At 32.7% G+C, this 26,260-nt stretch overlaps 1 protein-coding gene across 1 annotated transcript in view; it reads right to left on the minus strand.

Moving 5' to 3' along the window:
- Nucleotides 1–8,601: 8,601 nt before the first annotated feature.
- The window catches only part of LOC130443180 (runt-related transcription factor 2), a 59,877-nt gene continuing 42,218 nt past the window's right edge, over nt 8,602–26,260 (minus strand). The window contains exons 3-5 of the mRNA XM_056777688.1: nt 24,598–24,717; nt 9,297–9,506; nt 8,602–9,233 (exon numbers count right to left, since the gene is read on the minus strand). Of these exons, the coding sequence (XP_056633666.1) occupies nt 8,602–9,233; nt 9,297–9,506; nt 24,598–24,717 (962 nt within the window). The remainder of the gene's footprint in view (nt 9,234–9,296; nt 9,507–24,597; nt 24,718–26,260) is intronic.

Raw genomic sequence — 26,260 nt, forward strand, 5'->3', positions numbered from 1 at the left:
CATGCATTCCTTCAGTCGGTGTATGGCAAAGAAAACATAGAATCTGGTACGAATTAGCGCGAAGATGACAAACAGTTTTGTAACTAACAGAGGAGTGAGATAATGAGGCATTTCCATCCCGTTATTGTTTCTTTCGATCATAAACAAACAGAAAACATAGAATCTGGTACGAATTAGCGCGAAGATGACAAACAGTTTTGTAACTAACAGAGGAGTGAGATAATGAGGCATTTCCATCCCGTTATTGTTTCTTTCGATCATAAACAAAATAGCTGAAGAAGTAAACAAAGGAAAAAAGGAAGCAGGGCCCGGGAACATTCTCAATGAGCTGGTAAAGCATATGTCGAAAATATTATATGACATTATAACAAATCTATTCAATAAGTGCTTGTTGAATGGGATCGGAATCCCAGAAAACTGGAATATGGCGTAGGTGAGAGTTGGATAAAATGGGATACTCCCATTTTTAAGTCTCGATCTCGATCTCGATCGTTAGCATTTGGAAGTGGTCAACCGCGTTGGGCAAGATTCTATTTAATAGCTTAGAGGAAGGTGAATCGATTGTATGGGTTTTCCAGATTTTGCAGACAAAATTTAATTTTTTAGACGATTTATTAAAATTTTATGCTGAATATAATAGGAGCTCAGGTAAGTATCTAAGGGTTCAATTACTTTTTAAGCCATGTAATGATACATCTTTTAGAAGGAAACTATAAATTTTAGCGGAGTTACAACACATTTTTTAAATACTGTACCAGTGCGATAAAATGGGGTACTAGTTGGTTTTATAAAATGGTGTACTCCGTTTTATCAAACTTATACATTTCTCACGTAGTTTTTCCTGACAGTTTGTTCAATATTTTATACAATATGGCTAGTAATTATCAACGGAAAACAAACCTCCACTTTGCAATTCAAGAGGTGATAAATGGAAACATGGGCTATTCCAAAGCTTCAAAGGCATACTTAGTACCCCAGATCACATTGGAGAATCGTGTTAAGAAAGCGAAATCAGGTGCAACTATTTCCAATGCAAGCAAGAAAGGTACAATCATTTCAATACTGTTGTTTCCATTATTTATACAACGTATTGTAGGTTCATTAGGAAGTCGTAATCCAGTGTTTAACTCAGGGCAGGAAAAGCAACATGTAGAGTATGCTCTTCTAATGGAAAATAAATTTTTCGAACTAACGTTAAGGGAACTACGAAGTCTTGCATTTGAGCTTGCAGATCAGAACAACCTGCCGCTCAATTTCAACAGAGGCAAACAAATGGCTGGAAAATGTTTGCTGTACTCATTTCTCAAGCGTAATCCTGAACTGAGGCTTTCTTTGATTTATTGATTGAATGATTATTCGCCAAATACTAGTTTTCACCAGATAGAATCTACAATGTGGATGAAACTGGTGTGCCGACTGTTCCAAAGAAGCAATCGAAAGTTGTCGCCCTGCGAGGTAAACGTCAGGTTGGAAGTGTTGTTTCAGGGGAGCGAGGAACTTTGGTTACAGCAGTTACAGTTGTTTCCGGTTTAAGAATTTTTATATTTGAATGTATATTCTTTGATAGTTTATGGTTTGTTACTGCAGTTTTTATTTTTCCATCGTATTGTTGACTTTTTAAACTGTTTTCTAAACACTGAAAAGTTTGTCTTGTGTGAGTAGTAGCAGAATTAGATACTTTATATATGAGATGACTTTTGTATTATACTATAGTAAACTCTTGTTACAATTCATTTATTGGTATGTGGTTCGTTGGAAGACATTCTGTGGTTCTGCTATAAAAATAGGAAATGAACTAGTACAGAATAAAATGAAGAAGGAAATTGAAGCAAAGGAATTGAGATTGAAATAATTAGCGATTGTTGGACGACACTGTATGTCTGTGAATAGAGGAAAATGGGTCAAAAGTGTTACCAAATAACATGTTCTAGAATTACCCAATATTATACCATATTGTGATTGTATCTTCAAAAAACATTACAACAATTAAAAAAGACGAATAACATAAAATATTTAGGGTTGTTTTATTCGCAACTCGTCGAATACACGCGGTCCTCTCGCAGGGAATATGTGTATATTGTATATGACCCTACCACCTATATATATTCAGAACCGACCAAGCAGTATATTAGGTTTAATCGACATTTGGATGGCCATTATAGCCTACTAATTAGCGGTGGCAGGTGTACCGTATAGCGACCAACAGGGGTTGTAAAATTTCTCTGTCCCTACCCCCAATTACATTACTGTTTGCTATATGTAACACTGAACCGAACTCAAATCCAGTTTCAGTTATATATTCCCTATATGCATGATAATTACTGTTCCCAGAATATTTTTCATAAAAGCAGACGATATCACAAATTCAGATCCACAGGATGATCAACAGAAAGTAATTTGATCAATTTTTAAGAAAATGAAGAAACGTAGCGGTTTCATTGTAACACACTTCATTCAATTTGGGATTATTGAATACTGTTAATTAACCTATTGACCTCTAAATAGGTATACATCTTCGCTCCTAATCAATTATTTGAGTTAGATTTTTTTATTCATATTTAACGTGCTCGACCACTAAGATATTTGGTTCAATTCATTCAGGATGTCTTTGTAATTGGTCTTGAATTGGAACTACAATCTTTGAGGGGCATATTTGTGGCAAATGGTGCAAATGGGTCTGGCGATAGAAGATAGATAGATTAGATAACCAAGGGTGAGACTTGATTGTCCGATTAGAATGGCTAAGTCGCGTCTGGAGAGGTCTGTGAAGTTACTTGGTTCAGTGTGATGTATAGAGTGTAAGGTACTGTTCAGGTACTGCTTCCACGTTATTCTGGTTTTTCTTTTAAAGTGAGATTTTAAATCTTTGTGGATAGTTATATTGTCGGTGTTGGTATGACATAAAGACCTTTTTGCTTGTTGGTCTGCTAATTCGTTACCTACGATTCCAATGTGGGAAAGTAGCCAGATGATAGTAGTTTTTATTTTTAGTGATGTGAGAGATTGGTAGGAGTCTTGTATAGATAAGATAATAGGGTGACCGGTAAATATATTTTTAATAGATAAAATTGATGCGAATGAGTCTGTATATATTGCAATCTGCTTATAAGGAAGGTAAATGAAATTCATGGCTCGTAGAATGCGAAATAGTTCACCTGTACGAACGCTGCAAGTTGGTGGAATTGGAGATGATTTGATGGGAAATTGTGACGTTGTAGCTGCGCAGCCTAAGAATTTAGGAAGGTCCATGGTCCATGGTGGGAATAGAGAGGTCTGTACCATCGAGAAGCTGTGATAAAATAAATAGGATGGGCTTTATTGTGGAATGATTGATGGTTGGTATTTTTAGTGATGCTTATGAATAGTGGGTAGAGAGGGCTTAAGAAATTAGATGATACAGAGGCAGCATAAGAAAGAAGTAGTTGCTGTCGTCGAATCCAAAGTGGAGACTCATTAGTTTCGTAGTTGAAGCTATAGGGCTAGATTGAAAAGAACTTGGATAAAGACGTAGTATATGTATATATATATATATATATATATATATATATATATATATATATATATATATATATATATATTCCATCTAGCTGCATCTATTTCAAGATTACGCATGATATGGAAGGAAATGTTGATTGAAATTAAATACAACATTATTTTCAATAATTTATATATTCATTATCGTTGTTATGTTACATATTTCAACAAAAATATTAGACTTATGTAGCAACAATAAATAATATTTTTTACACGTTATTCCTAATTAAAGCATGTTATGGTACATTGTCCAAAAAAAAATAGAGTCACGTCATAGGTCATTATGTTATTTTTATGTGAACTGTTTTCGAAAACTAAAATAAATAATATGTGGTATGTATATTCTATTTCAATATTTATTTTATAAAAAATATAAAGTGCTATATGATTATTAATATTATCTACTTGTTGAAACTTTTTCTTATAATGGAAAATCATCCTTGAATACGAATATTTTATTGAAATCCATTCTTAAGCTCCGATTTTATTCAAAATTAAGTACAGCCCCCTGCTTTCACACATATTGATTTGAAGAAAAAAGTAGTAGTAGTTGTTTCTCCAAGTTATTTGTTCCCGCAGCTATAAGTAAAGTTAAAACGATCCATTCCAGTAACATCCTTTCAAGGAAAAAAAAACCACTTTTTTAGCAAATAACACCATGGCCACAGTTTTTTGTTATTTGAAAGGTTTAATCTTGATGGATTCTTCCGAATAAGGGATAATTAGCCAATATTATACCAATTTTTAATGCCGAATACAACTAAAATCGATCTTATTTTTGTTCATACAAAAACCTTTTTAGTAGAATTGCGTTATTACCTCATATTCCATATTCAATTGACCTAGCTCCCTGCGAAAATCATTTTAGATAACTTTAGAAGTGATGGCATGAGTTTCCCGACATCCAAATTCATTGTATTCATCCATTATCTCATTTTATGATTTGTATTATAGTATTACTACCGAACAATTTTTTTAGAATCTACCAGAAGTTCGAGAGATATCTCAAGGTCCTTTAGGAGCACTTTATCATTTCATAACTACATTAATGCTGTTTGAAATTTACGTAACTCACCATGTCGATAGTTTTAAAGTGTATTATCTTGGATAGGAAAAGAAAATTAGCGATATTTTTTTTTCTAACTTCCTTTATTGTTCTGCAAGGATACTATCCTTGCTCAAAAAATTATAACCAAGATTTTAGATTTTTCTCAATGTTTGCGAGAGTGAATTCAATAAATATGATATAAGTATAAGTCATAGAGGACAAAATACATTATCCAAATATTTCAGTAAAATTTATAGCTCTATTTTGTACATTCAAATAAATTTAATATATTTGAGATGTAGGAACCAAGAAAAAATTAAATTTTCTCATTGGAATAAAGTTCTAAGTTGATTTTATCCTTATTTTGATATTTTTCAATTATTTTGTTTAATATTTCTAGAATTAATTGAATCCTTATTGTGACTCTTTCGGACACTATTTTTTTGGACACTATTTACATTTTAGCACACATAAAATTTAATTATTTTGGATACTTACATTGATATTAAGATTGCACATCGTAATCACCTTTTTGTTACATAATATTATACAAAAATCTACAAAAATTGTTTTCAACACAACAAACATTTTTAAAATGTTAATATCAAAATAATTGCACACAAAATTTCTATTGAAAATCAACTATTGCCATAGGCATAACAAACTTAAAATGATAAGCAGTTGCACGCAAATCCAAATGAAGGATTTTAAGCCTAAAGGGTCAAAAGTCATTTTTTTACAATAGTACCGTATAAGTGCCATAAGTAATAATATACAAATGTTTTCAAGTGTCAGTTTCTTCCAGAATTATATCCAAAACCATAAAGATGTACAGTGCCAACGTCTCGTTCTAAAGAGTTTGTGTTTGTGTGTGTGGAGGCAAGGTTACGGGCGCTGTTGTTGTTTTGTGTGGATTAACAGTATGTTTTTTAGTGATTAAAACTACAAGAAGAAATGTGATAAATGGAATGATAAGATTCTATCACAGAAACCTGGTTTCCACGGAGATAAGTACAAAAAATAGTACATTAGCAAAAACAAATATTAAAATATGTGTGTGTGAATTACGATTTGATGTTTGGTGGGGGTCATTTCCATTAGCACCAAGTCGGTGTTTCAGCAGCTATGGTCGAAACCGTCAACTCTAATTAAATCTTGGAAAATATTTGGCCAGAAAATTCAATGCTCAAGCAAACTGATAACGAAAAAGAGAATGCTCATGATAGCAACGAAGTTATAAATGATACTCTTATATTTTGCGATAAAATCAACGTTCCTTCAGAATCTTCAGAAGACCTTAGAAGAGGGATATTAGAAGATAACTTGAACGCTGACTTTACAGATGGAGAGGTAGTGAAAGAAATCACATTTGATGAAGATGAAACATTAGAGGAGCTTCCTAACGCTAAACATTCTGTCACCTCTGACGTAGATGTTTTAATACGCTGGAGCGAAAAGTGGGAAATTTTGATTCTAATATCTCTTCAAGAAGAAGCCACGACTAGCAGTCACTACAGGAAAAACAGACTTTTTCAATGTTTAAGATAAAAGATATTGTTTATGTTACAATTGATGCCTAAACTAATTTTGCGTGTAGGTTTTTCAATTTTTTACAGGGTAGGTGTTGATAATGAAAGATAGTAGATTTTTCTTGAGTATTATATGCGTATACACGGTTAAAATTGGTCAAAGTAGTAGAATATTTGAAAATACGAAGTTTTTTGGAAACCCGACAACCATCGGGCCCGTATCTGTTGGATTATTGAATGCCAACTGTACTTCAAAATGCACTAAAACATTTTAAAAAAGTGGATGTTTATTCTATTTTGTTACGACGTTATACTGTTATAGTAAGTAAGGAGTGTTGTCAGCTATTGCAAGTATGAATAATAAATTATGAAATAATGAAGTTGGAACTCAGACCCTTTAGAGTTACAATCTTTCATTCAAACGAACATATTTTTAGAGATTTCTACCAAGAGAACGTGTCCCATTGCTGTTGAAAGAAATCTTTATAATATTGACAAGAACAAATGTTCTTTAGTCACTTAAAACTCGTAGCTTTCTGATAAAGGTACAATATATCGTTAAAAAGTTGGACTTTCTCGAAGCAGTACTATGCTAAGCAGCAGATACAATATAATGTCTCATCATCACAAAGTATCGATTAAGTAATAGAGAAAACAAACTATAGTTCAAAAACTAACATGCTTTTATAGTTAAACAAACTAATGAGTTGAAAATAATTCTTAACATACGGCAGCTTATATTTTTGTAACACCTGTTAATCACATGCAATGGAAACATATGATAAATATATAGTTTTCCAATATAGTTTCCATTGAGGTTAACACATTCTCCCCTTCATTCAACTGTACACATACAGATAATCAACTCATTCTTAGCCTGCGCTATTGTGGCTAATGCAGAAAAACTTTTCGCAGCATCTCCTGCCGTTTTCCTTTCATTGTCTCACTAATATTGGAACTGAATTAGGAAATGAGCACCTGTGATTGTTTTCAGTGGATGTGGATCTACATGTATATACTACTCACTCTGCATTCACATCATGGGGATGGATTCATGTTATATCCATTGGTACTGATAATTGCATAACTTTTTTTACCTATTTTACGATGAAAGATTGCCGTAAATGCCTTTGCAAGTTTTTTGTGGTCCCCATAATACAGACAAGTTTTATCACCTCATTTTCGGGTATTGAATGACCAAATAACTGAAAAGGTTCGATAAGTGTGTACGGGATAATCAAAAACTTGATATTGGCTTGACATGAGTGAAATATCCATGCTAGTGTGGATTTATGAACAGATATCATTGTGATAGGAATTGTGACGTCGTTTGTGTGGCTCACGAGCTCTTATCGAATGGTTACTTATCTGTTACCGTCTCTATGGATTTTTAACTTGACATCTTCTGGTTTGATGCTTTGGTTCAAGATTTTCGAGTTTCAAAGCTGTGAAAAATGTATATGCAAACGAAGAAATATTGAATGGCCTCACCAAGTTTTTGGTAAACTGTAATCCTAGGGATTGCAGAAAATATCGAAGACTTTCAACCCCAAAACTAATATATTGGAATGAGTTCAACCGTTTCGATATATCATCATTAAAAGCTGGTGACTAGAATTGGGTATTAATTGTTTTTTCCTGAAATTTGAGTAATGCAAGAAACTTAGTTCTGTAATTTTCGTGCACCTGTAAAAGGCTAACTACGGTTTTTTTTGTGTGTTGTATTTTTTTCTCTGCAGCTTTGGGTTTTGGAGGAGAAATGAAAAATATTCTTAAATAGAACAAGGATCTTGAGTTATAATTTTATCACATAATAACTCATCCTGAAAAGAGCTAATTTCGCCCCCATGTAATGTAACAGGAATATTGAGAAAATTCCCGTGGCTGATCCTTTGTGAGTTCGCAAAAATCACAAGTTGCTAGCATTAATGAAAGTTTAGAAAAAAATAAAAACTCAATTTTAGTCACCGCCTTCCAAGGATAACATCCCGGAAAGGGGTGAACTGAGATGATTTTGTTATAGGAAAGACACAAGTTAATTTCATATGAGCAATCACCTACTGAATGTTGTCTCATGAATTTAGAAAAGCCCTGTATGAACGTCTACGAAGTGAACCTCAGCAATGGAGTGATTCTGCAGTTGCTTCACACATTTAATCGGTCAAATGAAATGTGAAACTAAATTCTATATTTCTTCTCTTAATCTCTTGTCTAAAAAGATACATTTTAATCAAAATTCTAGCTAGTTATCCCACTATTTCATCATGATAAAAGCTGGTTATGAGCAAAAATATATTTTTTCCATATTAAGAATTATTTTTTACTAGGCACTTCAACTATAAAAGCCTCTTGTTCAATGTATAATTTATCTTACTATGAAAAAAATCAAAACAGAACAAAATAGTTAATTATAGTTTATTGATGATCAATGCTGAATTTCGATATATCCTCATGATAAAAGGACTACTTCGCAATTGTTTGAATATGCTATTAATAAGGTCGCCAAACTACTGCATCACCATTTTGTGAGGGGCCTCGTTGCCCAGAATTATTGGTCAACCCTCTATTATGTCCATCATCTTGCCTAGCGGCGGCTGCTGCACAAGTCCCGTTATTGCTCAACAATAAATCAGTTGTACCATTAACCATCTGTCTTTGATTGCTAGTTGATAGATGATCCATAACACTTTGTAGATCATTATGTTGGCTATGCGTCGTATGCGTGTGCAGCGAATGGAAATTATGGCTTTGATTGGCGGCCGAATACAGTTGGGAATATAAGAGACCAGGGAGTACAGGATAAATAGAATTATTACAATTACTCGAGGAATATGAACTCTGAGACATATTTTGGTGTAAGAAATTTGAACTGTTGTTCACATGGTTCACACCTAGTGAAGTTTGCGAGTTTAGAAGTTCATCTTGAACAGGACTTTCAGCTGCACTAGAATTATCTGACAAACTTCTTGGTCCAGATAAAGTGAAATCCGTATGATTCGTAGAATACCGAGGAACTAATAGGGAAGATGTATGAGAAGGCGTGTGAGAATGGTTTGAGTGATTTTGAGATGATACTAAACCGAGATGTTGATCTAAATCTGTTGTTGTAGCTTCAGGTAATACTGAAACAATAAAAAGTGTATAAGGAAAAAATTAGTTCATATCGGGTAAAACGATTAACTTACATGAACTAACTGCTGAACTGGTAGTGAAGGCATCTTGTGTGGACGATTGATCAGGTGTACTTCCAGAAAATCCTAAAGCTGGAGTATTGAATTGTGTCGAAGGGGCAGCACAAGAGCCCAAAGCACCGGGAGTAAAATAAGATGAATAAGCTCCGGCAGTACTGTATCCCCAATGTGAATTAGTACTACTCAAACCAAACTGCGGCATATCTGGAACAAATAATAATTATTAGAATGTTATATTTGAATACGGGGTATAGAGTGCCCCTATCTTACGATAAGTTAAATAATAGAATAATAATCAATGGGATAATAAGGATGGGCTATTACTCTTGTGAACCATTTTTACAGCAGTGGAGTAATTCATTCAAATACAATATATAATCAATTTTTGTAGAACTACAAAAAATAACTGTTGTAAGTGAATTTTCTTCATCCGTTATTATCAGTAGTACTTGTGATAGTTGCACTTGTGAAATTGAAAACTTTGTAGCATTCAGTTATTTTTGTTTTTTACCTCCACAATTTTTCTTCCTATTTCTAACTTGTTATTTATGTTGTCGCCCATGTTATACTTGGCAACCACGGTTGATTTCCCCCTTTGCTTTTGCACTTATTCATACGACCCTGTAGTCAATTTGAGTTTTGCGTTATTCTGATTTAGCTCTTTCGCCATTTGGCATCAGCTCATTGAGGGCAGAAACGGTTTCTTTAATTCTGTTAACTGTTTTATCAATTTATTCTATGAATTCATTCATCTTTTTTTGGTCAAGAGTACTGCTTCTCTATTTTACTGTGCTACTTTGAGCAGAGCTGCATTCAGTTCACTCTTCATAGCGTACCATTTGCTATGTTAGTCAATATTATTACTAGAAAAATATTATCTGCGAAACTTATGCACCATGTTTAACATATCATCGTACAGTAAGTTCCACTGAGTTGGTCAAAGCACTGTGGGACTCCTCCACTCACTTTTTTAGCAATTAATTATTATTATTTAGATCTCCGACATAGGACGAGAGACTTCTAATCAAGCTTCTTCTTGTTTGAAGTTTGTTACACGATGCACTACGTCTAGTGTGAGCACAGTACGAAATCTTTTGTATAAAGTTGACTCCGGCTTCGGTGAAGATTCTAAAAACTTTTTCTATACTACTGTACACGGTTTGTTCTCCAAATTCAAATTGTCGGCGGAAAGTCTCCTGGTGCGCCCTAGCTATCTATCTAGGACTAGGTTTCCGTATAATTTCTCGTCTACCTTCAGTAAGCATATTGGTCTGTATGATGTAGGGTTTCCTAAAGATTCCTTCTTTACGTAATAAAATGAGTTTTGCCTCCTTCCAGTTGACTACGAAGCACATTTCTCGTATCAACTTATTGTAGACCCTAAGTAGGTATTGAGATCGTTCAAGTTCAATTTTATCACCCCACTTTAGATGTTCCTTGGTCGCGGGACCTTTTTATTCTTTACCACCTCTGATTATCTGTTATGCTCGCGGTTAATTCTAATATCTTGGAAGGGGTATTGCTACGTATTTGCTTTATCAAAAGCACTAGTACTATTTGTAGTATCCACCTCGTAGGTAAAACAATTAAAACCCACCAAATAGCACAATTAATGTTTGTATAAATAAATGGAATTGTTATTGCAGCGTCGAAACACCTACTAGCGCAAAAATGATGCAAAAGAAAAGAAGAAAGATCCAATATTCTTCTGTAATCTATGGATTAAGTGATAGTACCACATTATTTTCCTCTATCGTTACCTAACCTAATATTCGACCTCTAAGTCGGGGTGGAATATGACGATTTTACTTCATTGTCTGAGAAAGGAAAATCTCCATAAAAAACGTCACATTGCTCTAAGCATCTGTCTTTTGTTAAGGCATTATTTTCCTCCCTTTGTATGTGAGAAGCTATTACCTTTTGGTTATATGATTCGATAGAATAACTGAGAAAAACAAAATTCGAAACAAAAAAAAGGTAAACACTTGGAACACTAAATTTAGGTTTTAATGGATAGCACAATTTGTCTTCACGATCACTTGGACGATGTCAAAAATGAAAAGATATCCTCACAAACATCCTGTTTAAAAATAAAAATCGACTGATTCCACGATTATTCCTTAAAGTCACCAGTTTACGAAATAACGAATTTATTCTTTTCATTTGCAACAAACATTGACGGCAATGTTTAGACATATTCCCCAGAAGATAAAGAGTATCCAGTTCCAATAATCCACGGCTTTGTGTTTAACGTCGACCAATTTTATGATTCCCTATGTTGTCATTTTGTTGATCTGAATTGTACTATGTCAATGTGGCCGAAACAGATGATGAGCATATCGACCGGGTCATCCGCAGGTTTCATTCTGGTGGTTGATGAGTAAAGCATAGTCGTAGTGACTTTGTTTTTAAATGAGCAGAAAAATTAAAAAAAGAAATATGCGTTCATTGGAAGCTGGAAAAACAATGTTAATATAACTAAAATATCAGGCACTACATTGAAGGAAAAGTTAAAAACAAACAATTTCTTCAAAATCTACAGGAAAATATTAAGGATAAGAAAATGGAGAGGCCCCAGTTGGAGGAATAAATGGAAAGTTATTAAAAATTAGTAGCGATACTAGTTGAAATAAGTTTGAGAAGATAAGGCAATATATCAGTGTGTAGTCAAGTGTAAGCATTCATGAGAAAATACACCAAATAGAACAACTTTGGTTGAGAGAGAGGCATAAAATGTGCAAAAGGTAAACTGTAGAAATCAGTCTCTATAGGAGTTATTTGGTGGAATAACTAATTAATACTGATATTTAAATACTACCTCTCTATTACCTTTCCTCAGGATCTTTTGTTAACAAACAGAAGTTAAGCTGGACTTTTATGAAGCCTTGATGATAATTATACAGTTTCGTTTTCTGAAGGTGATAAATTTGTTATTAAAAAGACGATGTTAGGGTGAATTGATTGTAGTGGTAATGGTGTGCTTTCATAAATGTCTTTGTTTGGACTAGCGTATGGAATTCGGAATAGATCTCTCTTTTGAAAAGGAATCAATGCACGAAAGTTTTTAGAAAATAAAAGCGAAACGATAACTATGAAACTATGAGAAAATACAGTTTTCACGATTTTTTCCAAAGTGTAAGCTTGAAAATTGTCGATATATCTGATTTTACAGCTTTCAAGTAACGATGTGAAAGTTCGACCAAACCTATGCAGCAGGATGTTTACTTACAGTTAGGTTATGTCTGAAAAAATTAGAAGAACCAAAACGGATTAATTGAAAATATAAAACTGCTTAAGTCACAGTATCTGCGGTTACAATCAAATTTTTATGTGGGAGTTTCGAAGCTACCAAGAATAATATGAACGTGATAATAAACTTGGGGTCATCAACATTCATTGTAAGCATTTTGGATCACGAATAAATCGTCAATTAACTTGAGCAAAGCGTTGTTGCAGTGACGATTCAAATTGTGCAGGTGAAAATATCACAACTAGACGAATGTGTAATTAAGAACGAAATTTTATTTTAGATGGCTTGAAAAACGCCTTAAACTAAATAAGAAAGCAGAAATCGGCACTTGTTGGATGCTAGAGGGAAGTATTATGTTAAATGTCTATTGAAAATTCCATAATGAAATAAGATTAAGTTGAATTGATAGTCGCTTTTGGCATTTTCGCTGAAAAGTGTAAACCAATTGTTTGTGGTATCCATAGATTACAAATATAATTTTTGACGATTAAAACAGATTTATGAATGACTGATTGAGGCTTTTGTAGTAGAAGTTCAGCAAACGGTATTTTTGGTAACGAGTAGTCTATATTTCCGTGAAGATAGTCCGTTGGAGTAATAAAGCCGTTAGTTGTAATTATGCTGCCAAGTCCAAGCCAACTAACTTTATACATAAATCTTTGAAAAGTCGGTCCAACATTTCGAAGTCATGGACGAAAGGACATTCTTGATGATTGTGGGATTATGACGATGTTTGGTGTTAAGGGTGAATGAAAAACCAGAGATTTTTACTTGGCATCAAATTCTATCCAATGATTGACGGTATCGATAAACTTTTTGATTTTAAAGAAGGTCGAAAAGTTGTGTGATTAAATGTTGGATACTGGGAAGTGAGCGTAGATAATGAGTAATTATGGACATTCAGATACAAATACTCCATAAAGTGAAACATCTCATAGGTCAAAAATACACCTTGTACAAGTTATTACATTGATATAGAATGAAACTGGTAATTAAAGTTCGGAATAAAATTCGAATTAATATCAATTTGTTTAATTTTGAGAATAGGAACACTTTCATTCCTTTCAAGCATGAATGATCTTAATGTAATTTAAAAAAAATCAGAAAACTATTTTACATACAACGTCTACGTATAATGGTTGAAAATCTACGAGAAAATACTCAACAGAGATCTTTTATGACCTCAATAACGTAGTAACTCAGTTGAAAGATATTATTCAGCTCCAGTTGTAAAACTGCGGTACCGCTTTATATTTTGTACAATACTCAATAACAGAACATTTTTTGTGAATGAGACGGATTGATCATTAGTTTACTCTTCATTTATTTATAGCAGAATAATTTTCGGAGGCCTCACGCACACGCAACAAGGCATAACAGTCTTACACGTAGTGTTCGCGGTCAAGCTTTCTCCAAACACGCTGTGTAACCTGCGTCTCAATGTACACCCGGCCTAATCTGTTTTTCATCCATAATTATCTTTTTTTTTTCACATTTTAATCATTATCTTCATTCTAATTAGATAATGTGATTACAATACATTATAGTGATTTTATATAATTTTCATGAAATTGTCAACGACTGTTTAATGACTAAGTTCACAGAGTAACGTGTATTTTGGGAAAGAAAAAATTTGCTGGCGTTTCCATGGCCACTTGGTATTACTCTGAACTTTCCAAACGGAAAAAGTTTTATTATGGTGCAAAGATTTGAAGTTTGGAAACACACCTTCAGATATTGTTCGAAAAGCATCCGATTCTTGTGAAACCTTGCTTGGTAGCACATTATGACAAAAATAGCGAGTCCCGTGCTATAACTTATAACTGGAGGATTGAGAAGAGACGACATGGAATATACCAATCTTCCCCTATTAATAAAATTACCCAATAATGAAACCAAAGATACAGGAGAATCGTAGCGATTTCACAAAGTTTATGCGGGTTAAAAATAAAGCTATAAGCCTGTATCCTTCATCGATGACTGTATGGCTAACAAAATCAAAGTATCAAAAAGTGTATTAGAATCGATTCATTCTCCAACGCCACCGGAACATGAATACACAATATTGTTTCAGCAATTTCGACCAGACATTAACAAAACTGATTGGAGATAACTGTTAATTACAATTTTAAGTGAAATATGGAAATTAGTCAATGTATCATGTATTTTAATTTTGAACCTCGTTTTGAATACGCAAAACAATGTATTTATTGGAAAACTATAGTGTACGCCACTTGAGAGAATGTATAATTCTTTCTGGCTATGACTATTTTACATTTTACGTAGTTTTTTAAACCCAAATATTTTACAATACTATAGAGAAATTTCCCAAATGAGTTATTTCCATTAAGATATACGGTATAGTGGATTATCTGTTAGTGAAATGTAATATTTTATGAGCAGCTCTGTAACCATAAAGAAATCGAAGTTTCTATCTGATGAAAACTTGTTTTTTGTTAGATTTGGTTCCAACTGTTATCACAAAGATGAAGTTTTCATTTTCCGCATTTGAATACAAAAAATAATAATGCGATTTGGGTCATTAAAAACGCTTCATTTGGTTTCTCATGACTATATTTTAGAACATTTTCTCTAGATAACAAACTCGATTAATTGCTTAGTAACCTTTATTAAAACTCCAAATATCAATATTCTTATTAAATAGTATAGCCTTCTTTATCTCGAATATTCACCCTAGCCAGAGGAAATATTTTGCATATAACATCAAAGTTTATTTAAAGTTGTCTTTAAAATTTATTTATTTCAATCTTTTATTTTGAACGTTCACACATTAAGCATTTTAATACGTATCTCCTTAGATACAAAACGCAGACAATAATAATTTGAGGGTAACATAATATATGAAAATTGGTGGATCAAAGTGAATTTACAAAAATTGTTATTATTTAAAACATCAAAGCTACGTAGTTGAAGATTTCTGGCTACACTACCAACCAAAGAAACTCGGATTTGTGAGACTATCTCCATAAGAACATTTACATATTACCTTTAGTACATAACAAACTATTGACAAAAATTGGAAATTATTAGTATATATCAGTAGTGCTGGCGATACAAATTTCGATCTAAAACCAAAAATGATTCCGTCATTAACTGAAAATAATTTATGGAAGTCATTTTTCTGAGCTAAAAAAGTTAAAATTACAGCTATTAACGAGAAAGTCAACGAAAAATTACTGGAATGACAAATCTATCACGAAAAGTTATAACAAACTATTTAAGAAATTGTTGTAAGCAACACCTTAGGAAGTTGCTAGAATATGGATTTCAACTGGAAGTCTACAAGCATTCTATTTTTAAAACTTCTTCTAGATAATCTCTACTGATGAAAAGAAATTCAAATTAGATGGTCCTGGTGGCTTTAATTGTTACCAGAGCAAATTAAGAATTGAGATTCTAATATTTTTCAAGAAGACATTTTGAATGTGGCATTCCAATTCATTGGACTGCCCTGCATTCAATCGTAATTCTGAATAACAATGATATTCAACAATCGAACCAAGAAATATTTAACTATTGGTGTGGCTCTCGTGCTCCCCTATAGAAAATTTATAGCATGAACTCACAAATATCTGAAACCAGATTTATAAATCAATTTGTTCATAAAGAGTTTATAAGTTAATTAGAAAAAACGGAGAGTCAATCCACTATCAATTTAGTTCTAATTTTATGTTTAAAGTTTCATATATGTTTGTGGTTATGCACCATCTGCTTTAATGTCTATCATATATAATTATGTAAAACCGGTTCACAATTAGTGTTTTTCTCTATTATAGTTTCAATATTAATTACTTTAAATAATAGGATATCAACTTTGAAAAAACTAACATATTTTTGATAAACTCAGGTGTGGCTTTGGTTATTTATTTCATTTGATAAGCAGAATGAAATTTTCTAAATATACATCAGAAATGTGTTCGAAAACTTGGTGAATGCGCTGGGTGATAGAAAAAGTCAATAGATTATTTTCGAAAAAGTTTGTTATTATATATTTGTATTTGAACGCATCGTGTTTGTCGATCAAAACAGAAATAGATAAGGTAATATAAGATGTACGTTGTGTACACTAAGCAAAAATTTAGGAAACATGGAAAACAACGATTAAATAAAAATTTACATTATGGCAACAAGTTCAATCAACGTTATTTATATGCATCACTATTCTACTTGTTTATATATTTACGGTTTTTTGTGATTCACTCATGCTAATTAACATTGAGACTTTCATTAGCAAATACATTCTTTAAAAACCCTTTTCTTTTTTATAAAATCCAATACTTTTTCGATTAATAATTATCACGTAAACTCGTAGCCATTTCGATCATAAAATGAGTTTAAAGCATATTTTCCATTATAAAAATGTGTCTTTCTTTCAGAGATATCACAATTTCGTGGTTTTAGGCTTGAAATAATAAAAAACCGAAGGCCTTTTGATTAACGACAGATCCAAACGTCAATGTTGAAAGGCTACCTAGGCACTAGACAGACGCGTCTAATTTCTAATCTTAGATATTATCCAGAGGTTGTCCCATTCCTCACCAAGACGTAACACAAAAATTTAAATCATGAACTTTCATACTGTGGATATAAATTTCCTTAAGAGCAATAAATATTTAATTTTATTGAACCTATTCGTTTGTTCAAAGAAAGTGAATAAATTCGTAGTAGTGAAGATTGAAATGGAAAATTTTCGATGGAAATTCTCCAAATGATCTCTACCCTATATTCGTAGGACATTATTGCAGAATTATGGTTAGTTTCCGATAAGGACAAATTGCTTACTTCTTAGGTGAAAGCAGTTAAAACCTTAATTATTATCAGTATTTGAATAGTAACGATAGAAAAAAGTAGAATGATTATTGGAATGTGTTATTAGAAGAAGATTTATACCTCGGATAGAGACGATGAGTCTACACACTTATCTAGAAGAGCTTAGAGATCTTTACCTTCAAAGAACCTGTTAAAAAATATTATTTTGTCCATACAGTTTAATCTTGAGTAACGAGCTCAATTTGTTCCGGAGTCATATTCGTAAAGTGTTCTGTGAAACAATTTAGTCATAGGAATTGATATAAAATGTTTAAAAAAATGTGTATATCTTCTACTCTCAGAAAAATGCGATGAATTATTGGTAATTTCCTTACAATTTCATTTTTCTCCTTTCGCGGAACGAACCAGAATAGGAAATAGATATAAAGACACCAAAATAATTGCAATACATGATTAGTAACATACCAAATCCTTTTTGTCTAGAAAACTCTCTCAAGATATGTGTTTTTAGCAATAATGTTATATTTCGTTGACCGGTTTTTACAAGCTAGCATAATGCTGAATGTCTGGGATTGTCATTTATTGTACAACTCCACGTAACATATGAAAAAGATATCTGCTATGCTGGTGCACTGATCGCTTAATACTGATTAAAACTTCGGTAGCAGTAATAATTCAAATGAGTGTTTGTATATATTCAAATATGAACAAAATGAATTATTTCCTTTACATGTCATAGTAGATGAAGCTTGGGTATGCCATTGTCGCCAGAAATAACATCAAATTCGAAATAATGTACTTCATCAAAACGACGTACTTTGAAGATACTGTTTTTTTTTATATAATAAGACTACGGCCACATTGCTTTGAGATATCAAACTTTTAATTCATAGTACACATAGTACATGTGCAGCCCATTGCAAACACCAGAGTGCCCAATCTCTGAAATCACTCTGATGTGGATTCCAGGCCACGGATCATCAAGATTCATAGGCTTCTGAAAATTCCGAGTCGCAATCATTTCATGAAGCAGATTTTTACCTTAAAAACATCGAGATAATTCTGGACAGCTCTTGTTGTTTTGGCAAGGAACCGAAATAAACATCCGAGCACATCTATAATTCAAAAGCTGTCCATCGACAAAGACTATTGTATTTACATTAAAAAATCATATTCTTCTTCGATAATACCAATATCATAGGGGATTTCCCGTTATATCTGAGAAATTCACATAATTACCACAGTTATAAGTTTATTGGAGAACTTTAGAAACTCAGAATTTTTGGTTTTGGTTTTCATTTTCTAGCGAATTGTTATAATTGAATCGAATCAATTCAAAATTTGTAAAAACAATGCAAGCATACTCTCTATAATACGTGGAGAGCAATTCATTACCACGTTTATTCTCATGTCTATTTTGTAATTAACTGAGTCACGATATCACTAAAGCTAGACTATGGAATAGCTATTAAGTAACATAACTGTGAATTGATGAAAACAATATGAAATCTCTCATTTAAAAGTACTATTTCCTTCGACAGTTTAGTATGCCAGCTTATATGGAAGTAAAACAGTAGTCAGGCTTGTTAAAGAAGGGGCGAATAAACTCTTCGTTGGACCTGAAACCCCTCCGTGAAATTGGCTAGTAGTAAATAAGTACTAGGATGTATTGATACCTAGTTAGCCTAGATCAGTTCCATGCATAAACAAATTATTGCGTTACCATAGCAAAGAACAATAAATTATTAGAAGTGTCAGTGTAAAGTTTGACGTCAAAAAAGTAAACGAGAGTTACGCAATAAATTAAAAGATGTCCACCGAAATTGTGGAAATCAAAAAATTGGAGTATTGAGCCATCATCAAGTACATGTATTTAAAAGGGGTAAGAAGTGGGCAGATTTACGAAGGTATGCTTAATACCCTCAATGATCGATGTCCTTCGTATGCGACCGTGAAATATTGGACTGCAAGCTTCAAAAGACGTAAATCTTCTATTGAAGATGATGAACGATCGGGAAGACCAGTTTCTGTGACAGTCTCCGAAAGTATCGATGCAGTTCATGACATGATTTCGAATTGGGCTTAAACGGATATCTGAAGCACTGAATATTTCATACGAACGCGTTCATCATATAGTTCACGTCAATTTGGGCATGAGAAAATGGGTCCTCAAATGTTTGAATGTTGACCAAAAGCGTGCAAGGGTAGAAGCATCGCGAACGATCTGTGCTCGATTTGAAAACGATGTAGACTAACACCATTAAATTTTACCCTTTTTCTATTGATTATGAAATCAATTTAGTTCGGAAGCTATAGAATTTTGATGGAAAAAATAATTCAAAAAATATGCGAGAGCTATTGGATGACTTCAACCCAGATGTAGATGATACCTAGTAAATTATTGTCAGTGGTAGGTGGAATATTATCACAACATTATGTTTCGTCAATTTGAAACTACAATATAAAAACTAAAAAAAAATTAAGTCAACGTTTAGGAGATTTCGTTAAATAATAAAATATTTCTTTAGCAGTTGAGTAATTTTTCTATTAAAAAGTATACTTCATTATATAAACAAAGATCGCGCAGATTCACGTGGAAAGGAGTTTAGCAGATTTAACTCTTTCAACAAAAATTCGATTCGATAACACTTTTTTGATGATATCATTCAAATGCTTCAATTTGCTATTAGAAGTACGTCACTGGATCACATATCAAGTTTCTATACAACCTTCCCAACGTGTGTTATATTCATCTGTTTTTGAATCCATTTCAGGCCACAAAAACGAATTAATTGCTTTTTACTTTGCTCTTCAACGTTTTTTTTTTGTTGACGGTGGCGGGTGGCGGATTTCAAATTCAAATTATTGTTATTTAGTTATGGCAGTCCTTTATAATTGAGCGAAAAACTCTATTCGTTTAGTTCTTAAAATAGTGCTGTTGTTATATATTAAAAACCTAGCAAAATTGTTAAATAATGTATTTTTTTCAAATAATATTAGAAAAATACTACAAAACCATATTGTACATAACATGTACGTAAATGGACAACCATTGCAAAAAATAGTATGAGGTGAAAGAAGACACAGATGACATAGAAGGATCTATTGTGAAACTACTTATCAACGCAATTAAATTGGAAATTATCCTGTATTTTCACTGAGAGATCATTTCTTTGCTCCAATCCCACTGTGTTACATCATCTTTTTAACATAATTAAACTGCAAAATTGTTTTCTGATACCTGATCTAATCTTGTTATGAGTGCCAATCTATTCTATTAGTTCTCATATTTCATCCATAAAGTGTGTTTCTCTCCAATTTCTCCACATGACCTTGAATATTTTGTCCCTGGTTTTAATTGTCCATTATTGAAAGTCTCATTGTTTTAGCTTGACATCAGCTAGACATCACACACTATTACATCATTCTTCCTTAAAACCCATATTTTATTCCCCGAATAATGCGGTAGCTGGAGCAGTATCATACCAAAAACACCCAAATAATCCAAACTAAACATACATGTTTATTTCTGGGATCTATCTTAGTGACATACACGGCTAACTATTGTCATGGGACAATGCGACACAACGAAATCTCGATTCTAAGACCTTGCCAAATGAAATAATCCAAAAGTGAACAAAATAATGCATTCCATTTTAACAATAAAATCTGATCGTCCATCGCATCCACAAAGCTTTTGGGTGTTTTTGTATGGACATAAATTGAGAATTTCGAAGAAATAAAAATTATTCATATAATTTGTTCAGGTCCAATGAAACAAGATATCATAAAACTTGATCAACTTGCACCATGCAAAAATATGAGAATATGACAAACTTTATCTCTTTGTCGTAGTTTGTTTAGGACAGTTTCTCTTATTATGAACCAACAGTGATCAGATAACATTTTTTTATCCCAAAATCCCTGTAACGCTCTCCGAGTATCACTTTAAATGTGAAAGCAGGAAATGAATATTAAATCACACATTCATTCCTATCTTTCAACAACATCTTTATAATGTTCACTATTCTTATTTCTTACAAGTTCTTCGACAACCTTCCCAAATTACCTCGAAGCAGTTTTACAATTGATAGATGAGAAACTTTTAAGCTGAGGATGTTTTCTAATCTACCAATCTGTGGGCCAACAAATATTCCCAGTTTTCCTTCTTTGTTATTTGGAGATATTGGTGGAAAATATCGAAATGTATCACTATTAGTTCTAAGTTCCTTTACAAGTTTAATGTATAAAGTGTCGAATAAGCTATTCTGTGCTTACATAATGATGTTTTTTGTTCCTCTTGACCCACAGACAAAATGAAACATGCACCTTGTAAACAACAAACCGATAGCAGTGAGGTTGAATTCTGTTAAATTAACGTACACATCAATTCCTAGATACTATTAGAATTTACTGCGTCATATTGATATAGACGGTCGATCATCCTAGTAGAACAATTCTACAGCTTCTTCCACACTCTTGTCTTTATTCGCAATAGAAAATCTAAAATAGTGAATATATACACTTTTTAGAAAACCTGCGACGTCAAAATGTGTAAGCTAGTTTGATTAAAAAAATTGTTTTGTATAATATTCATTGTAAGTCAAATATTTTAATTATCGCTGCGAAATTTACAGGTACTTTATAAAATATACAAATTGGGGAAATAATAAAATCTCACCGTATAACGCAGAAAATCTTATTTCACGCTTATGCCGTTTTCTTATTAATTAAATCTGAACAGTCCATATATGGCAAATTTATGCACAAACAGATTAGAGAGAATATCCAGCATTACTGTTTGTATATCTGAGAGCAGAGATAGAACACACTTTACATTCAAATCAGTACGTTTCAGAATGAATGGGTTTTGTTTTCATTTAGAAATGTGTATCCCTTGGGGAAAATAAAAGGGTACCTCTAAATTAGATATGTTGGACCGTAAAAGAGGATCCTTCCGAATAGGACGTTTTATTATTTATTTCTATTAGATTGAATATTCCATTTATTTGTTTCAATCTCACGACTTTCTCCACTTGAAACATAAGGAACATATTTTTGAGATATCACGATTTAAGTTGGTTCATCGAGAATTAAATTTTGACAACATTCTATTTAAAGAAAAATGTTAATAAAGACAGTCTAAACGCATTTTGAGGGATGTAAATAACAATTACCATAAGTATCGATTGATGTTTATGACGGGTTGTAAGTTGTAGGGTGATGATAATTTATGGCATATAAATCATGTATCTTATATACTTAGTATTGATACCGAATCATACCTATATTTAGATTTTAGACAGTGGAATAAATTTATTTAGAAGCCTGCGACGCCACGATGATTCCTCAATTCTGGAAAACTTTCATGAACTAAAACGAGGGCAACCTAGAAGACTGAAAAGAAACTACTTTGTCAATTAGAATCAAAGGCAGATAGGTTTTCTTTCTAATATTTTGAGTTTCGATAATCAATGGTATTACCTGGTATTACTTCCAAATTGCCACGTCATTATTTCCCTATATTCCGAAAAAGTGGCATTTCTTTCATGCGCGGAATTGAATATTATTAGTATAGAAGTTGTTTACAGAGTTGAATGCATTTTCCAGTAAATATACCCTCAAACTATTGCAGGATTTCAATTGGTAAGTGATTGTGCATTTTTTTAAAATGTAAAATATTGAGCCCTCAACTAATTCTAAAGATGGAGTAGGTAGGTAAAGGACATGCTTTGCATTCCTAAGTGGATAGATGCGCAATGAACTTTCTGAAATTAGGCAAACGGATTCAAAGATAAATAAGGAAGAAAGAGCAAGAATTTTTAATCTTTTAAAGAAGTCTCTGCGTTGAGACCTGCTGTTTAGTCCTAGTAAAAATCTAACAGCTCTCTTGTAGTTGAGTGACACCAGAGGAATATCCGAGATGCGACTCAATAAGGGAATAATAAACTGTCAAGGAGGTGGATAAGTTCAGTTATTTGGAAACTGCTCTCAGCCCAAACCAGGATGAACTTAATTTTTTAGATAAGACGTCAATCTGCAACTCCCACTTCAAGGAATTATTCACCTAAGAATTTTATAGATTCAACGACGTCGATGGTGGTGTTATTTAATAAAAAAGGCTGCAATGTATTTTTATATGATACAACTGTAGTTTTAGAAATGTTGAAACAGAGAAGATTGGGATTGCACCTTTATAAACAGAAGAAACAAAATAGGGTCTAGTAATGAGCCTTGAGGCACTCTACATTTTATTAGCTTGCAAGAAGACATCGTTGTATCAACCATTACAAGCTGACTTCTGTTAGTAACGTATGACTTAAACCATGTAAGAGGTGTTCCACTGAAACCGTAGTACTGCAACTTGTTCATTAAAATATTATGATTAACACAATAAAAAGCCTTAGAGAAATCACAAACAGTTGTTGCAGTAGAGTGAGGTCTGTTTAGGCTAGAGTAGACATTATTAAGGAGGAAAAATATAGAATTATTGGTGCATTTGTTACTTAAAAACCCAAATTGAAGAGTAGTAAGTATTTTATATATTTTATATATAATGATAAAAGCCTTTTTAACCAATCTTTCTATGATCTTAGATTACGTGGGAAGGAGAGGTTTTGGTAGGGACCAATACGGTTATGAAAGGGTCTTGGAAATGTGTATTGGAAATATTTGGGATAATTGTGTTTGACACACCGTAAAACTGATTAAAGATTTGAATGAATACTAGTGAAGACATATAAGATTCTGAATCAGATAAACTCTAAAGCAAGATGTTCTGTTGTAATTCCATAGTCGTAGTCAAATATTCTGCTATCAACGTTCCACTAGTCTGAAACTACTAATGCTCCTAATATAAATCAGTTTATTAAGTGTAATTTAGTACATTTAGTAAGAGGACACCAGTTGATAGACTGAAAGTATAAAGAGATTTTTATTTTATTCAGATGAATATTGATGCTTACGTATTACTCTCTTGATAAATTTTAAAACGTCGAGAAAATGATCTGACAACAGACATTGAAATATGAATTTTTTCGAATCTTTCTCTCCATTCTATTATCAAAATATGGAAAAATATTTCCATAAAATTTGGGTCAAAAGTGAATTCATTTTGTTCGAGAAATTGCTCCACTCGTTTCGTTCCTTTCGCATTTTTTTCATCAAACAATAAATCATCACTCCCAACACTCACATCATATATAGCTGTTAATTATTGATACAACATAAATAATAGAATAATTTTGAACTTACTGTTACAGTTTCCTATTGGTGGCATTCGAAATCCTGATAAAGGGTCAGAGGCTGCAAAAGGAAACGGACGTTGACCGAAGGCGAAATGGAATTGTTGCTGTTGTCCTAGAAGAGAAAGCACTATATTAGACTAAATTACTGTCCCAATCTATCATTGATTGAAATATCACCATTAAATCATCTTTCTTGGATAAAAATTATCGACAATAGGAACAAAATACGAAAACATATAGTTACTTCTTGCATGTATCTGGTTCTAATCCCTTTTGTCCGAAATTTGTGCTGTCAAACCTCAGAAGAAAAGTATCTCAATAACTAAACATGTTAGTGGTAAATTTAGGGGCTGTTCCCACCTAATTGGGGAGAGATAAGAGGTGAAATCGTTTATTGGCGATTTTGGAGGGATTTACTTTATTGTATCTACAAAATTAGTCATGTGGGTATCGAAAAGTGTAAGCCATCCGAGTCTACTCGCGGATAAAATGAATAGATTTTATCTTCTATTATAATGTATTTCCTGTGACAGTTGTACTTGTTATATTATTAGCACTTGGTAGAGCTATTCTGGTTGATTATTCATTACCATCTAAAACTTTGTTTTAGAAACATACCAATTCAGTCAACTTATTGTGACAACTTTTTGTATGGTGTTTGTTCCAATCTGATCATTGAGAAATGAAGACTTTGATGTGGCATGAGGTGGTCGCAGTGAATATATTCTCCATAAATTATCTCTTTGCTCTTATTATTTTCTCGACAACATTATATTTATGTTGGTGTATTCTGGATTTCAAGTACTGTTTAGTCATACCGATGTAACTCAACCCAACATCATTTCACCGATGGTCACAACTTTAATTTTGATGATGTGAAAATTCCAGATAAGGATATAAATATTGAAAAAGATCTATCAGCGAAATGATATACATAAAACTGAATGATGCAGTTAATATCCCTACTGAGTATTAATATTCATGTGAAGTAAATGGTTTTTGTTATTAGATAAGTATCTTAGTTTTCAGTAGGTATTGAATATTATTTTCTACGTAATAAACAATAAAATTATGTTGAAACTTCTACGTCTTATGAATTATCTGTGAGTGGTCATCTACTTTTTAAAATATTCACTGGCTTTGCTGAACATCTGGGAACTCTTTCCACTTATAGCACAGGAGAGCACAATGTGTACTCTGTATACCTTCTCCTGAACCAATATTTTTGAGAAATTGGAATACTTAGTCACTCTACTTCAATATATATTTAATTTATAATTAATGTGTAGTAGTCCGGGGAAACGACACTTTGCTTTATCCATTACTATTGGCTGGAATTTGCTTCATGGATGGTTGATCTCAGTCGTAGGAATCTATAATGACTTTCTTTTTATGATAGTCTATAATATTTTCGGAAAGTTGTCTTGTATACTGCATAAAGCACAGCAACTTCAGTGTTTGTTTGGTCCACTTTTTTGTAACTGTTATCTTAACTGCACAATTTTTCCTTCCTCAGATAATTAGGTTGAATATCTTTTTCTAAAGTAGCTTCTCTTTTCTTATAATGTTCCCGACAGTATGCATGTATTGCCTCCACTATTGTTTTTTCAGTTGAATCGTTTCGTCTTCACCACGTCATGTACTCCACTTAATCCAAGATTGTACTTTTC

This window comes from Diorhabda sublineata, chromosome 4, assembly GCF_026230105.1.
Source record: "Diorhabda sublineata isolate icDioSubl1.1 chromosome 4, icDioSubl1.1, whole genome shotgun sequence".
NCBI lineage: Eukaryota > Metazoa > Arthropoda > Insecta > Coleoptera > Chrysomelidae > Diorhabda > Diorhabda sublineata.